Here is a 15785-nt window from a genome sequence, read left to right on the forward strand (position 1 = left end):
TAGAACATTTATTAACTAATCAGTAACTTTATTCATTGGTGATCTCTTTACTGTATACCTTACTCTGTCTTAGCTCCGGTAACAGCAGGCAGTGCGGGCGGGCGGCGCTCATGTCACGCGCCTGCCCCTCCCACTAGGTGGCACAGGCACGTGACGTCAGTGAGTGAGCGCCGCCCACCCACACTGCCTGCTGTTACCGGAGCTAAGAGAGTAAGGTATACAGTAAAGAGATCACCAATGAATAAAGATTAGTTTATAAATTTATTCCTGTGAGCACATGCTTAAAATTATATTGCAATATAGATTTTAGGCCATATCGCCCACTCCTACTATAGGGTTAGTTTTATTCTTTGGCACGTTGACACTATAGCTATAGGGTGCACTTTAGAATGGTGCCTCAAAACAGTGGATGCAATAGGAACTGCAGATGTTATTTCCTGTCAACCATCTACCTGATGCTCTTAATTATGGAGAGGGGCTGGACAAAGTATTAGGCCTATTGCACACGACCGTATGGCTTTTTCATGGATCCGTTGTTCTGTTTTTTGTTTCCGTTTTTCTGTATGGCATATACAGTAATTACATAGATAAAATTGGGCTGGCTATAACATTTTCAATAGATGCTTCAGGAAAAAACGGAACGGAAACGGAAGACATACGGATGCATTTCTGTATGTGTTCAGGTTTTTTTGCGGATCCACGGACCGTGATTTACGGGCAATAATAGGACATGTTCTATGTTAAAACGGAAGTACATTCCGTTTTTTGCGGAACCATTGAAATGAATGGTTCCGTATACGGAACGCAAAAAACGGCCAGTAAACGGGGGGAAAAAAAACACACAAAAAAAAACAAAAAAAAAAAAAAAAACGGCCGTGTGCAGGAGGCCTTATGCACATGACCTATTAGAATAGGACACATGCACAATACTTACTGGGCACTGGACTGTGTCAATGGAAATAGCCCACCCACTACGCAGTAGCACCTCACCATGACCAGTGTCATATTGGACCGGAAAGGAGGTCTTGACAACCCCTTTAGACATGTCTATTCTGGTTTTAGATTTCCTTAAAGGGTTATTCTAACTTATGTCAGTTTTAAAGCTGGCCAGTAGAGTACCTAAAAGGAAAAGGTGATTTACTTGCTTCTAACTGCTCTGTTCCAGTGCAGCTTTTTCTGGTCCCCCACATGTAAAATTGCTGCTGCAGCCAATCACTGACCTTAATGGTCACATTACCCATCAGTGACTTGTTATTGCCAAAGTCTGTTTGGTTGCAGCAATGTAGACAGGTGGTTTACAGACATGGGACCAGAAGGAGCTCAGCTGACTAGATAATAGGTGGTGAAACGGAGTGGCAGGGAGCAGGCGATTTACCTTAGGATCAGCGGCTACTGGCAAAAAATAAAAATAAATGAGAGTGTCAAAATTCTGCAACAAAACATTTTTATTTAGTCACTGGTGTATAAAACACATCAGTATAGGAGAAATTTAATGCATCAGTATGTAACTGGTTAACAGCTCATGCATGTGCTTTCCAAAACAGTATCACAATTTCTGTTCAGTGCATGTTACCTCTTCCCCAGTGAGGTATAGGAATGGTTATCAGCTATTGATGAATGTAATACAAATTCAGGTTTCAAATCCAAGTTTATCCAGTGACAGCAGGTCAGGAACTTAATACATTTATTTAATACACAAGTCTCTCAGACTTAAGTGGTTATTTTGGAATTTGATATTCTGACCTCATCAGCAGGGATCCAACTTCCGGGAATCTCACTGATCAGCTGCAGTTCTGAGCACTTAGGACTTTTTAGGTCAGTGAAATCACCTTACATCAGTCACGTGGCCTAGGCCCGAATTGCAATACCAAGTACAGCCGCTATAAAATGTACAGTGCTGTCCTTGGTAAACTGAAGAGACTACAGTAATCACCATCTAGTGAATGCTGATTGGCAGGGGTCTTGGGAGTCAGACCCCATGCCAATGTGATAGATGACCTATCCAGAGGATGGGCTGCGAATATCAAATTCCTGGATAACCTCTTTAACCGAGCACAAATTACAGGAGAATTGTTTTATCAGATCTTCCATCAAGATAATACAAAGTATGGCTCACCTCAAGTGAAATGGCATTTGCAGCCTGTACTTTCTTTTGTAAAGACAGTCAGCAGCACTTCAGAACTAGTATTTATAGAAGTGTCAGGGTATTCACATGTCAGATGCATACTGCCAATAATACAATTACTGACTGGCTCCTGAAGAGGTTTTATTGCAGCTGTTTATAAACTTTAGTGTATGACAACTGTCTGGACAAGAGCCACCTTGTGAGAGGTTCTCTGGGAATTAGAGAACAAAAATACTTAATTATAAATATAACTCCAAATACCCTTCACTAGTTATAACTGCTCATTTTGTCTACAGAGCAATCATTAGCAGAAATAAAATGGCCTCTATCCTATTAGTACACACAAAACCCATCAGGACAAGTGACTTCACAACAGCGAGGTAAAGAGCTGCTTCATCTTCTCAGCTCTACTTGCCATGGATTAACTTCCTGAATACAGCTGATAACATTCAGCCAAATCTCTGTAGGAATGGAGTTCATGAGGAGACATGAAGTACAGACAGCAGGGTGTTGGTGGGGCTAATGAGCAGCAGCACTTGTATGCAGTCTCCATTACCACAGTCTGTTCTGTCAGTCCTCTGTACTTCATTTCTCATTAGCTCCATTCCTACAGAGATTCAGCACCTGTATTCAGGATCATAATACCCAACAAGTAGGACAAGAGTATGAGACAGCTCTACCTCAGTGTTGTGAAGTCACTTGTCCTCCTGTGCGATTAGGACAGGTTTTGTGTGTACTAATAGGACGGCAGCCATTTTATTTCTCCCTAGACAAAATGAGCAATTATAACTAATGAAAAGGTATTTGGGAATTTATAAGGGTAATATTTAAGTATTTTCATTTTCTTAATTCCTGGAGAGCCACTTTTAAGCAATATAGATAAACATTTAGTGTACTCCAGATCTTTGGCAACAGAATGTTTAACTTAAGCCACAATCTGGTAAAGTATCAGATTACAAGATCAGTAGCTCTTAAAGGTTATTTTGGCTGAAAACAACAAACACCTTTGCACCAATTGGCTTATGAAGATTTTAGGCATCACAATCTCATAGCAAGCTGCAGAATGCTGCACATTGTGAAATCCAACAGATCAAATGACAGCAGCTCCAGCTCCTCTCCGACTTCCTGCGAGTGATCTTCTAAGCCAATTTATGACCAGGTCAAAGTTCAACTTTAGTTTGGTTATAAATCACCTTACAAGATTGTACAGTATGACAGATGCTAGAGCCTGCCCTGTCAGACAATATCTGATTGATTTCACTTATGGCATTCTATAGCTGGCTACTGTGAAAGGTGAAGTTATCCATAGCCTTTAAGGCCTCTTTCACACTACAGTATGTTGAATTCAGTGTTTTGCGCTCCGTTTTTCACGGATCAGTTGTTCCGTTTTTTGCTTCCGTTGTGGTTCCGTTTCCGTTGTTCCGTTTGGCAAATACAGTATACAGTAATTTCATATTAAAAATTGGGCTGGGCATAACATTTTCAATAGATGGTTCCGCAAAAAACGGAACGGATACGGAAGACATACGGATGCATTTCCGTATGTGTTCCGTTTTTTTGCGGACCCATTGACTTGAATGGAGCCACGGACTGTGATTTGCGGCCAAATATAGGACATGTTCTATCTTTTCAACGGAACGGAAAAACGGAAATGGAATGCATACGGAACACATTCTGTTTTTTTGCAGAACCATTGAAATGAATGGTTCCGTATACGGAACGCAAAAAACGGACCGTATACGGAACGCAAAAAACTGTAGTGTGAAAGAGGCCTAAGGATGAGCACATTAACAGATGGCCATCTCTTCTAATTATTTTATCTAAAATTATGCCTGTGTGCACTATATCCATTGACAGATTGCCATACAGCCAGCAACATGAGCTTCAGGTGAAACAAAAAGGTTAGAAAGGGAGGCAGTAGATATCACAAGCCATAAATAGCAACAGTATGAAATTGTTGAGTGTCCCAGGAAGTATCCATGCAGCTCGTTTATACCCCAAGATCCTGGAAGCAGTAGTCTTTGGCACTGTAATAGAAGTAACTTACCAGGTCCATAACAAAATGCTGCATTGAGATCTCACAAAGGTTTCTAATACTGCTGAGCCCATTTGGTGCAAGAGGAAACGGGCAAGGAAGGGGGTTGAGGTTGTTATGAAGACATTCAACTCTGAACTGAACAAAACAAGGGTGTTACACAGAAGTGACCAGTTATTGGGCCTTTTCATAGTGACGTGTGCTGACAACATCTCCCAGGGTAAGGGTCTGTTTCAAGAAAGTAAAATTACATCATTAGTACAATTCTATTAATAGTAACTGTAAGGCAAACCAGATAAAGTTTACAGCTACAGACAAATCTGTTGTAAATGTTTCCATGAATCTTATTGCTGCAGATTTGTGCCCAACCCCACACGTGGTTCAGGGCTGTCCGCTAGACCCAAACATTTGGTCTAGCAGACTGCTGATACATTTTTCTGTAGCACACAGAAGAGGGCCGCTTACTTGACAGGATGAGGAACCATGAAAGGCTGTAACAATACAGCAGCTGCCTCCTCTTCTAGTGTGCGACATCACTGCGGCCCATTCAAGCCATGAACATGTTGGATTCACTTACTAGGCTCCCTGCCTAGCATGTCCAGTCTAACTACGGGAGACTGGCTCTCATATCTGGCCCACACCTAGTCTTCCATGACCTCCTCCAGTATGAAGTGAAGAGCGCAGTGTACAGGTTAAGTGAGAAGCCATGTTTATGTGTAACGTGGTTATATAAAAACTAAGAAAAATCTTTTTTTTTTTAATTCTCCTTACACCATTTTCAGACCACATCTACATTTTTTTTTTAAAGGTTTTGTCAATCCTTTCAAAGGGGTGTTTTGGGACCCAGCAGGTACTGCAAGCCCACTTTAATTACACTCCCGTAGGAGAAAGTCTGTAGTATGCTTATTGTTTGGCACAAATTCCTGTGACCACCTGTTGCTTTTAGATTTTTTTGTAATGTTAAAATAACAGAGCAAAAAGCAGTACATTTAATGTGTACTTGTAAACATACTATTAAATATCACAATACATTTGGTATCCCTGTAATCATAACCCGTTCAATATAGTGAACATATTCATGGCGATTAGAAAATCGTAAATTAAAAAAAACAAGTTTTTCTTCATTTAACCCATAATAAAAAAAAAGTTGATAGAAGTCTGCATGGGGCCCCTAAAATTCCTGTTGGCAGCCCTGTGGTAAGTATATTAAAATGTTCTCCTACAGGCATTTTATTTCTAATTAAGTTGGATTTGTGGGACCCACTGGCTCCCAGTAAACCCCTTTAGGGGGTTCAAACTGCATGCACAAAATGAACTCATTGGTAGATTTCAGGGCCAGGTAGGAGAACTGAGAGGATTACTCAATGGGAGGGAGTGGCTATGGGGAAAGGCTACGGTGAAGCAGTGCTTCAAGGGTCTAGGCCCACCTCTTAGTGCTCTGAACACCCAATACAAAATAAATACGTACAAATTTATCTGAAATAGTGCCACGGCTGGGGGAGTTGCACTTTGCATGCTCAATCCTAACAGGTAGTTAATAGGGTTGATCATGATATTAGATGTACTATTGCAATGTCTAGAGTAACCTGTAAAATGCATTCTATGTTATGCAGTAGAGGGCACTTCATGACACCTCCTTCAAGGCAGACAGTGTGCATTCTGTCTGCACAAGGGTTAAGCAATGCAGAGTGGTATGAACAAGATAGCTAGGTAAACACATGAGGAATGTATTTGGGTACTTGGAAACGAAAGCAACCTTCACACAAGGTTAATAGTAGTGGTCAGGCGCTGAAGTGTAAAGTGCTGCTGAAACCATGACCAACACACAGGACACCATTGTGTCAATGGCAGTATATCTCCAGAAAAATATGTACTTACCAAGACAAGCTTGTCACCATCGACTTCTCTTAGTAGGGTGGTCTCCTTCCCATCCCATTTCTGCACATGAATTAGTTTGCCATCTTTCAAGGTCACCACGGACTGAAGAGACAAATGGGGCAGAGTTATTAATCCTGTAGATGGTGTGAACTCCAACAGGGTGGCTAGACTTGCAAATTTAAAGAGTGGCTCATGTTGGATGATAAATTTCATGTATTTGTAAACATTAAAAAAAAAAGTTGTTGTATTTCAGGGGTAGATTTTGTTGCTGCATGACCTCCACCTTCCACCCCCCCAATGTATGCCTCTGCCTCTTTTTTTGCCAGTTCTGAGAAAGGGAGGCCAGCAGTCATCTTTTCTGTGCCCATTTAGGGCTTAAAAAATGACAAATCTACGCCAGCTCTCTTTCTGGCATAAATTAAAGCAAGCCGCACAGCTGTCTGTAAAGCACAAGTTATGTAGAGGCACCGGCCTCTACACAACTTCGGCGCATCAAGCGGCAGTGGACATTGACTAAGACTAGCATCTGAAGTTTCCGGTCTTTACAAATGTCCCCCTTTCGTCTTTTTGGCTCTTTTGCGTCACAAATAGATAAAATGAGATGCAATATTTTTTGCCAAAATGCAACAGCTTTTACAAGATGGCACTAAGGGATTACCCTCATTTGACTCTGATCCACTCAAATCACATGCTTCAGATTCTTTCCCAAGTCAGTTTTTATAATTCATACCATTTATCTCTGAGCAAGCCAAGGGGCACATTTTTTTCCACCCACCACGTAACATACGCCTGCAAAATAGTTTCCATTCCAAACCTCAGTAAAACCATCCACTTGTTTCCACAGCGTGTGATGTCACAAGATATATATATCTAGCTTGGCACAATTTACCACCTTCTGTCTATATAAAAGCCTGCTATGATCTAGAGCCCGAGAGGTACAAATGTACTCATATCTTACTAAATAACTATACACCTCCAAAGAATGGAGTATTCCTACAAATACTTACAGAATTTACATGAGCACTTCAATACACCAAGGCTCTGTCACAGGAAAGCATGAAATAATGCTATGCTGGATCTGTCCTGTGACGGGCAACAATGGTGCCAGAAACCCCACTGACTTTAAATGGGCAAGTTGGGTTTCCATCATGGAGTACGGACTATTCTTCCTGTCAAACATGGCAATTTCTAAAGAAAATGAACAGCTTTACAGCATAGCCTCACTAACTGGTACAACTTTGCTTCTATATCAGGTCACTCAACTCTAACCAAGCAGCTACTGATGAAGGGGACAGGCTCCTCACAGTTAGCAAGCTACAATATCACCCTAATAATCTTGGGTCCCATAGCTTTATTGCACGCCTGCAAAAAACATGTGGTAGATTTCACTAAACTGGTGTAAAGAAAGCTAGCTTAGTTGCCTATAGCAACCAGGATCTGCCTTTTTTATTTTCCAAAGGAGCTGAAGAAAAATGAAAGGTGGAAATTGATTGGTTGCTATGGGCAACCAAGCCAGATTTCCTTTACACCAGTTCTGATAAAAATCGCCCCCTGTATCTTATTTTTGGCCATTCCATACGTTGGATTAGTATATTAACTGCATTTTATTGATGGTCTTATTTGATATTAGGGATCTTTTTATATTAAACTAGCAAAAGGACCCGGCTTCACACAGGTATATTTCATCTCTCTAATGTTTGTCATTAAAAGATACAGTATCCACTATAAGGCTCCATTCACACATCCGTGGTGTGTTGCAGACCTGCAAATTGTGGATCCGCAACACACCCCTATAGGAATGCCTATTCTTGTCCGCAGCTGTGGACAAGAATTAGACATGTTCTATCTTTATCGGAGCTGCGAACCCGAAGATGCAGATGTGGACAGCACACCGAATGAATGGGTCCGCACCCGTTCCGCAAAATTGCGGAACGGATGCGGACCAATTTGTGGACGTGTGAATGGACCCCAACAGTGACCTCCTTTATTAGTGACCTACACAGTACCCTGTCTAATTTACAGTGATTTTAACAATAACCCGCCCCCTCAAGTGATCTTCAGAGAGCCTTGTTTCCTTTAAATGTTAACTCTACAGGACCCTGCCCCTTAAGGCCTCATGCACCCGTGTCCATACCGCGATTTTCTGCGGACCCATTGACAGTCAATGGGTCCGCAGAAAATCACGGAACAGACACAGATTTGCGTCCATGATCCGTGTTTCCAGTCTGTCAAAAAAAAATATGGCCAGTCCTATTTTATTGACGTACAACAGTTCGGACCCATTCAAGTCAATGGGTCCGTGAAAAAACACGGAGGCACACAAGATTGTCATCCGCGTCCGTGTCAGTTTTTTCCTATCATTTTCAAGGCAAAATTTGACTAGATTTTTTTTACTTTTCTGGTCTGGCGATCCTCCAGAAATCAAGGAAGACACAGAAGAAAATACGGACAGATCATGGAACAGAACCCTGTTTTGCAGACTGTGAAAATACAGTTGTGTGCATGAGGCCTAACACTGACCTCCATAGCGGACCATCCCCTTAACAGACCTCCATAGAGCCTGCCCCTTAAGGTGACCTTCACACTGGCCCTTTATTATTGACCTCCAGAGTAAACCATCTCCTTAACAGTAATTTCTACAACACCCCGTCCCCTGAACAATGGCCTCTACGGCAATCTGCCCCTTAACACTGACCTCCACAGCAGCCTGCCCCTAGGGTGGCCAGATGTGCAGTTTTAGGCTGGACAGTCCGGCTTTGATTCCCTGTCCCCCATCTGGCGCAGGGCCTGGATGGACACAGGGATGTCCTTTTGAACAGCTCACTCTCAGACAGCAGCACTGTCTGAGCGTGAGCTGCAGGGAGAAAGTCACCCTCCCTCCCACCCCTGCAGCTGACAAGATGATTTTTACCTTAATTTTTTCAAGCCCTGTCGGCTGCGGAGTGGGCATGGCCTAACCGGGTCAGGGGCGTGGCAGGACATGGGGGCGGGTCTTAAAGCCATCTTTTGAGGGTGGTCTGAATAACCACCCTACCTGCCCCCTTAACTGACCTCCACAGCATTTCACTCCAGTCATCCACAGCACCCTGCCCCTTTAAAGCTGACCTACAGCAGTGAAGAAATGGCTGGGTTGTTATGGAGACTGGTGTAAAACTGTATGTGGAGACTAAAGGCTGCAAGCTTCCATTGGCTGATAAGGGTCATGTGACCAGGCTTCTATTGGCTAATGGATTTTTGGGGAATCACAGGAATGGTATGTGCTAGAGAGCCGAGACCTGGTCTAAAACCTTCCCAGACACCTGATGTACCTGTGTGAAATTTCGTGATTGTAAGGATTCCTTTAGCGGACATACTGTATATACACCCCTTTATATATTTTATTAATTTTGCTGCTATCTGGAGGGCAAACAATTTGCAAATTTTAGCTTTTCATTACACCTGCACTTGACAGTGTTTATTCATAGTTAGAAGGTGAGCCACCAATAACACGGTCAAGCTATGTGTATACCCATTAGCTGACTCACTCCTTTTACAAGGAGAAGCAATTCAAGCCAGCCACAAGAAATCAATATACTGGCAATCTCCTTCTCTAATGACCTCATCCAAATGCAGAACACTGATGGAACACCATAGTGCCCGTATCCTGCTCGTTACGGAGAGCAGCAGTACAGAATTTGGTTGCCTCGCGTCTGTCCCACAATAATAAACATGGTCAGATTTTTATGTAGGCAATAGCCAAAACATGGAACTGTGACCCTGCAACACTTACCATCTATATGGAGGTATCCTTGTGTATGGCAAGCTCTTTCGAGCAGGGTCCCCTTTCCTCTGGTTCTAATTGACGTCTGTTGCTATGTTATTTATGACCATTTGTGCATAAACATCTGAATTGTAAAGCGCTATATGAAGATTATAAAGTGTCCAAGCCAATACTGGTGCAAGACTAAGAAATTAAAGGAATACCATACCACTCACATATACAAGAGGACTACAGATGTCTAGATAAGATGTCAAGATGCTACGCAACGTACACAAGGTCTTATACCCTAGTGCAGGGAACTAACAATGTCTCAGAAAGCTACACTGACCTATTGGCCAAGGAAGGGCGCCCCCGTCTAGAACCTGCCCCTCAATCTAAAGTTACCACTTCTATCCCCAACGTATCACAAAAAATTAGATACGAGGAGGAACATTAAATTAAGGAGCCTTAGGGCAGATTCACACAGCTACGATTGGCAAACATGGTCCGTGCATCAGCCACATCTCCCACATGTCTGTGGCTCCCTTGCCCTCATCCGATTGCTTTATAGTCTTATGATGCAGTCACCGCCAATCTGATCACAGGTATAATATACTGCTCAGTGCATTAGACTGGTGATCAGATAGGGACAATGATCAGACAATGTTATCAGTTCGGGTCAGGGGAGCTACGGTTGGTCTGGGAAACACTGGCCATCTGTCAGCCTCATCTTCCATGCCGACTGCAGCTCCCCTGACCCCATTACAGGCCTTAGGGGACACTTAGTTCTGTATAACATGGACTGTGGAGGTGTGCCCTGGCATTGGGCAGCAGCTATATAGGAGACCGTTTAAAGTGTTTTCACAAGTTCAATATTGAATAGCCTCAGGATCCACGGGGGTTCCGATTCCTGACCCCCCCGCCAATCAGCTGTACAAATAAGCAGTAGTGCTCCGGTGAGCACTGTAGCCTCTTCCTAGGCCAGTGACGTCACATTCATCGGTCATTCAAACGAATGAGACTGCAATACTGATTAAGTCTTCTATTGCACTGTGCTTATGCTGTGAGGAGGTTGTGGTGAGGAACCCCACTGACCTGTCCTGAGGACAGGCCATCAATATTGAACTCCAGGAAAATCCCTTTTAGCAAAAATTGAGCGATTACCATTTTTTGGCATGGACTTCTGGCACACCGTGTCCTTAGGGATAAGGCCTCAGTAAAAAAAAAAAAAAAAAAACACAACAACACACACACACACACACACACACCGTTAGGGGACACGAAAAATGTTTTATTCTATGTCTACTACTTCTCACCTTAACCTTGCGATCGTCTGCTGTGGTCTCATCAAATTCTTCATTCAGCTTAAACTTGACCTCGGTGTTCTTGAAAGCACTCTGTGTCCGCAGCACAATATAGTCCCCTTCTAAGCAGATTATAGTTGTGGGTTTGGTGACATTTGCTATTTGTCGAGTGGCAAAGCCGACACCTGTTAATATAAATGACAATCAAGTTCAAAACCTGAAGCTGAATAATCATTTCAGGTTATTTCCAGTGGAACGTCCCTCACAAAATCGCACCAGATATGTAGACACAAGATAAGGAAGTGATTCATCTTACACAAGGACAGTAGTCAAGACAGATCTACACCTACAAGGCCATTCACACAACCTTCACGGCAAGGTCACCGAGATAGGGCATGTGATCCGTTTGGCAGGCCTGTGTTGTATGTTCTTGGCAGAGAGATAGGTCAAATGAAAGTTCTTCAATACAAATTGTTCACATATACTCCTGGCACTTGTTGAAATCTTAATATGTAGCAAATTCTTACGTGAAATAAGACCTGATCAACCTGGAAAAGGTCTATAGTCTGACTTTTCTTTAGCCATCATTGTTTGTGTAGTACTATAAGATGTGGTACCATGCCGCTCTATGGTGCCAGCTGTGCTGTGGGGGAGAAGCAAGTCATTCATTTTCTGTGCCATCTCTGAAAACATTGACTTTCATGCCTACATGGCTTTTGCTGCACTAACCCTCCCCTCCCCCATCCAATTTCTGGACATATAAAACAATGCAAGGATTGTCAACCGACAAACCAGGAACGTCAAATAACCCCTTCCCTCCCACATGTTATTCTGTTCATGTTTAGCCAATTATGCAAGACAAATAGTCTGTATATAGCCCTGGACAAGGAGGTCCTTTATTAGCTGAAGAACCTGGAGCCACAGACGCAACATACTTTGTCCCTGGTACATAGCAAGGCATGGGTGGATTGTAAAATCAAGTCTTTTGGGGCTGCTTCATGGCTTACACTTTTACAAGGATTTGACGTTTTAGACGTAAATGCTTAGAAATTAAGCAAGAAGAGCCAGCAAAAATTAGTGGTCGCCGGTCACTGATGCCATGTTTAAATGTCCAGAACGTCTGACAGCAGCCTGATCTGGCACAAATGCCGATTGGACAAAAAAAGTTTAGTTTTTTTGGTCCGAAAACCACCATTTAGCTGGATCACTGCCAGATGTCATTAGTCAATGGGGATCCAGCGGTGAACTGCAGAATACGGCCATGTCAATCTGCTGAAATCCAGCAGGCTGCTCTGTCGGACCCAGCTGCAATACCAGACAGCCCATGGGCCTAAGAGGTGCCATTTTAGAGTCTTAAGCAATTCTTATACAAACTGTTTAAGTCTTCCTTAAAGCAATTTTTGCTGTAGTTTTTTCAGTCTTTAAAAAAAAAAAAAAAAAAAAAGCCATGATTACTTTTTTCTGTGATCGCATGGCTTGATTTTCCCCCCCCCCCCCATCAATGTGTTTCCTAGGCAGTAAGTAAGTGATCTTCCCAGAGGGACAGGACTAATGGGAGAAGGCAAGTTACCAATGCAACAATATTTGCTGCTAGCACCAAACTTTACTATGGATATTATTTCTCAAAAAAAATTATAAAATAAAAGCAGCCTCAGGAGGTTTAACTGACTCCTATGGTCAACACCATTTTATCTACATTGCTTACACAATACTTTCACACCTGCATTAGTTGCGGCTCCATCTGGTATCTGCACAGACGGAGTCGCACCTATAATGCAAACACTTGTATCTGTTCAAAACAGATCCGTTTGTATTATTCTTAAAAAAAAAAAAATTCAAATCAAAACGGATCCGTCCTGACTTACATTGAAAGTCAATGGGGGACAGATCCATTTTCAATTGCACCATATTGTGTTAGTGAAAACGGATCCGTCCCCATTGACTTACATTGTAGTTCAGGATGGATCCATTTGGCTCCGCATCGCCAGGCGGACACCAAAACACTGCAAGTAGCGTTTTGTTGTCCGCCTCCAGAGCGGAATGGAGGTGGAACGGAGCCAAACTGATGCATTCTGAGCGGATCCTTATCCATTCAGAATACATTGGGGCTAAACTGATCCGTTTTAGACTGTTTGTGAGATCCCTTAAACGGAATTCGAAATGCCAGTGTGAAAGTTTATATGGGTGCACACAGGTATTATTTGGTCCATGATATGACCGATTGAGAAATCTAGGCGTCAGAGGGTACTGGTCATTCCTCAAATTTCAGCATATGCCTCAAGGAGTGTCAGCGCTTGAGGTTGTAAAGCCAATCCGTGTATATGTACACAAGGCAGTGCTTTTATGTGTCCTTACATGTAAGCCTAAGGTCACAGTAATGTAGTGGCAGCCCGCTGAAGCATGAAAACTAGGCTGCCCGTCAGGGTTCACTGCTTACAGCGTATGGATCGAATGTGGCAACTGGTAACATGGTGAGCTGCGCTTTACCCCAGTCCCAAATCACTGACACAAAGGGGGAAACTTATCAAAACTGGCTTAATGCCCCATAGCAACCAATCAGATTGAGCCGTTCATTTTCAAACTAAGGCTCTGAAAAATGAAAAGGTGAATCTGTTTGGTTGTTATAGGCAACTAAGGCTAGTTTCACATCTACAGCGTGTATGCCGGCAGAGAACAGCCTTCTGGGATTCTCCGGATACGGCACAGTCGGATGCAAACTGAATGACCGCCCGCACTTTAAGTATAAATGGGGACTGGCGGATATCTGACCGCATTCCGGCAAAAATGCAAAGAATCGGCTAGACACAAACAGCTGCATGCCATGTTTTGTGTCTGGCAGATTACCGCCATACTCTGCTGGATCTCCATGCTACAGATTTGAAAGTAGCCCATGCCAGTTTTCCTTTACACCAGATAAATCTCACGCCATGTCTCTTGATAAGACTCCATTTCCTTCCAGCAAGGGAAAGCACGCAGCAGACTTCAATTACATTAACGTAATTCAATTTAGCTGCACAATGCGTTTCCTTTTCTGGAAGGAAACCCAGCATAAACGCAGATATGTTACAATAACCACATGTTTTTTTTGTATGCGTTTTTTTCTGCAACCAAAATGCAGTACACTCATGACTTGTGGCAGCACCCCAAGTGCACCTGCACACGTTTTGGAATACGTGGTGGGGGAACGCAGCATATTACAACAAATCTCATGTACACTGCTGATAGTTTCCCCAAATTAAATAGCATGACAATTATGTTTGCCGTTTTAGCTGTAGATCTCGACCATTTCAATGGAAGGGCGAGATGTGCGCCAAAAAAAACCTGCATCAAATGCTGCTGTTAGACATTGGACTGATTTTAGCGCGGATATCGTTGCAGAAACGTACAGGGTCTTATGTGCCTTCACTGACACCTGTGTGCAAGCCGGCCTTAGGGTGCCTTCACATGCTGAGGATTTTATCATTCGTTTTTTCATGTTTCATTTGTTTGAATAGGTGGCAAGCACGTGGATTTCTGCAAGCCCCATTCAGGTGGACGGAACAGATTTCCTCTGAAAAGCTGCAGAGTACAAGTGCACCTTAAGGTTACCGCACCGGTACTACCGGTCAATACTAGGGTTGCATCAATTGTATTATTGGCTGGTTCACCCAGTGTGTCATGGGCAGCACTAAATATACTGTAACATGGAGCGTGTTTTGCATTCTGCATTTAGTAAAAGCACCATTCTTGCAAAAATATTTGCATTAAATGGCCATAGAAAGCACATTGTAAGGGCACGTAAAAAAAAAAAAAAAAAAAAAAAAAAAAAAGTCTAGAGTGAATGCTCCCAATATAGGTCTCTGTGCAGCTGCAGAAAACGTGCACTTTGGAGGGACATAAACTTGTAGATATCACAGGTCAGCCATTGTTTCGTGCTCTTTGGTATAAGACTACCGTTATCACATCCTAACCTTCGTACTCCTGTCCTATAGCCTGCACCCACCACCCTGCCTCACCCTCTTCTCACCAGACACTGCCATCTCCCCTGCAGTGACAGCTCTCCATCCCCTGGAAAACCACCATGTCAGCACAGCCACCAGCTGCCCTCCAGTCATCCATCTCCCGACCACATCCCCTCCATTTATGGGTGTATAGACCCTGGATTAGACAGCTCTATGAAGATATACGTGCGTTTTGTATTAAAGGCTACCATCTTCTACAAAACGCACGTATATCTTCCTACTCTGCCCCCTAATACTCACCAAGCCCTTTCATATAGTCATCGAAATTCTTGCTTTCCACCATCCTCCAGGTCCCTAAGAATTTCTCCACCATGATGAATGAATGGGTGCACGCCGCAGAGCTTCTCCCCTCAGCCTCACCGCTCTATATATAGCGGAGTGCGCGGTCACGTGGTGGCAGTGCGCTGGGCTGAGCCCCGCCTCCAGCATTAGGAGAGAGGTTACCGCCGGGCGCCCAGTCTGTCAGGAAGAAGAGCGCCAATAACGGGCAGCAATGGGCACCTGAGCGTGCATTGTTATCAGAGGCATCCCCAAAAAGACTGACCTAGCTAAAGAGACAGCCCCCTGCAGACCAGCGTTGGTCACGGCCTGTACCTCCAGCACTGACGGTGTCACTCACATTGCATTATATTGATTTATGATGCTATGTAATTACCCTTAGGCCTTGTTCACACAGTCAGTTATTTCCATCAGGCTCCATTCA

At 43.2% G+C, this 15785-nt stretch overlaps 1 protein-coding gene across 1 annotated transcript; it reads right to left on the reverse strand.

Annotated features, from left to right (window-relative positions):
- Positions 1–3779: 3779 nt before the first annotated feature.
- On the reverse strand, positions 3780–15436 carry LOC122931116 (fatty acid-binding protein, heart-like). Its single transcript, XM_044285067.1, has 4 exons — positions 15323–15436; positions 11094–11266; positions 6039–6140; positions 3780–4388 (listed from the first exon to the last, which is right to left on the reverse strand). The coding sequence occupies exons 1-4, from the start codon at positions 15393–15395 to the stop codon at positions 4335–4337; spliced, it is 402 nt and encodes a 133-aa protein (XP_044141002.1). The 5' UTR covers positions 15396–15436; the 3' UTR covers positions 3780–4334.
- Between the last annotated feature and the right edge of the window lie 349 nt (positions 15437–15785).

The sequence above is a fragment of the Bufo gargarizans genome, chromosome 3 (genome assembly GCF_014858855.1).
Source record: "Bufo gargarizans isolate SCDJY-AF-19 chromosome 3, ASM1485885v1, whole genome shotgun sequence".
Lineage (NCBI taxonomy): Eukaryota > Metazoa > Chordata > Amphibia > Anura > Bufonidae > Bufo > Bufo gargarizans.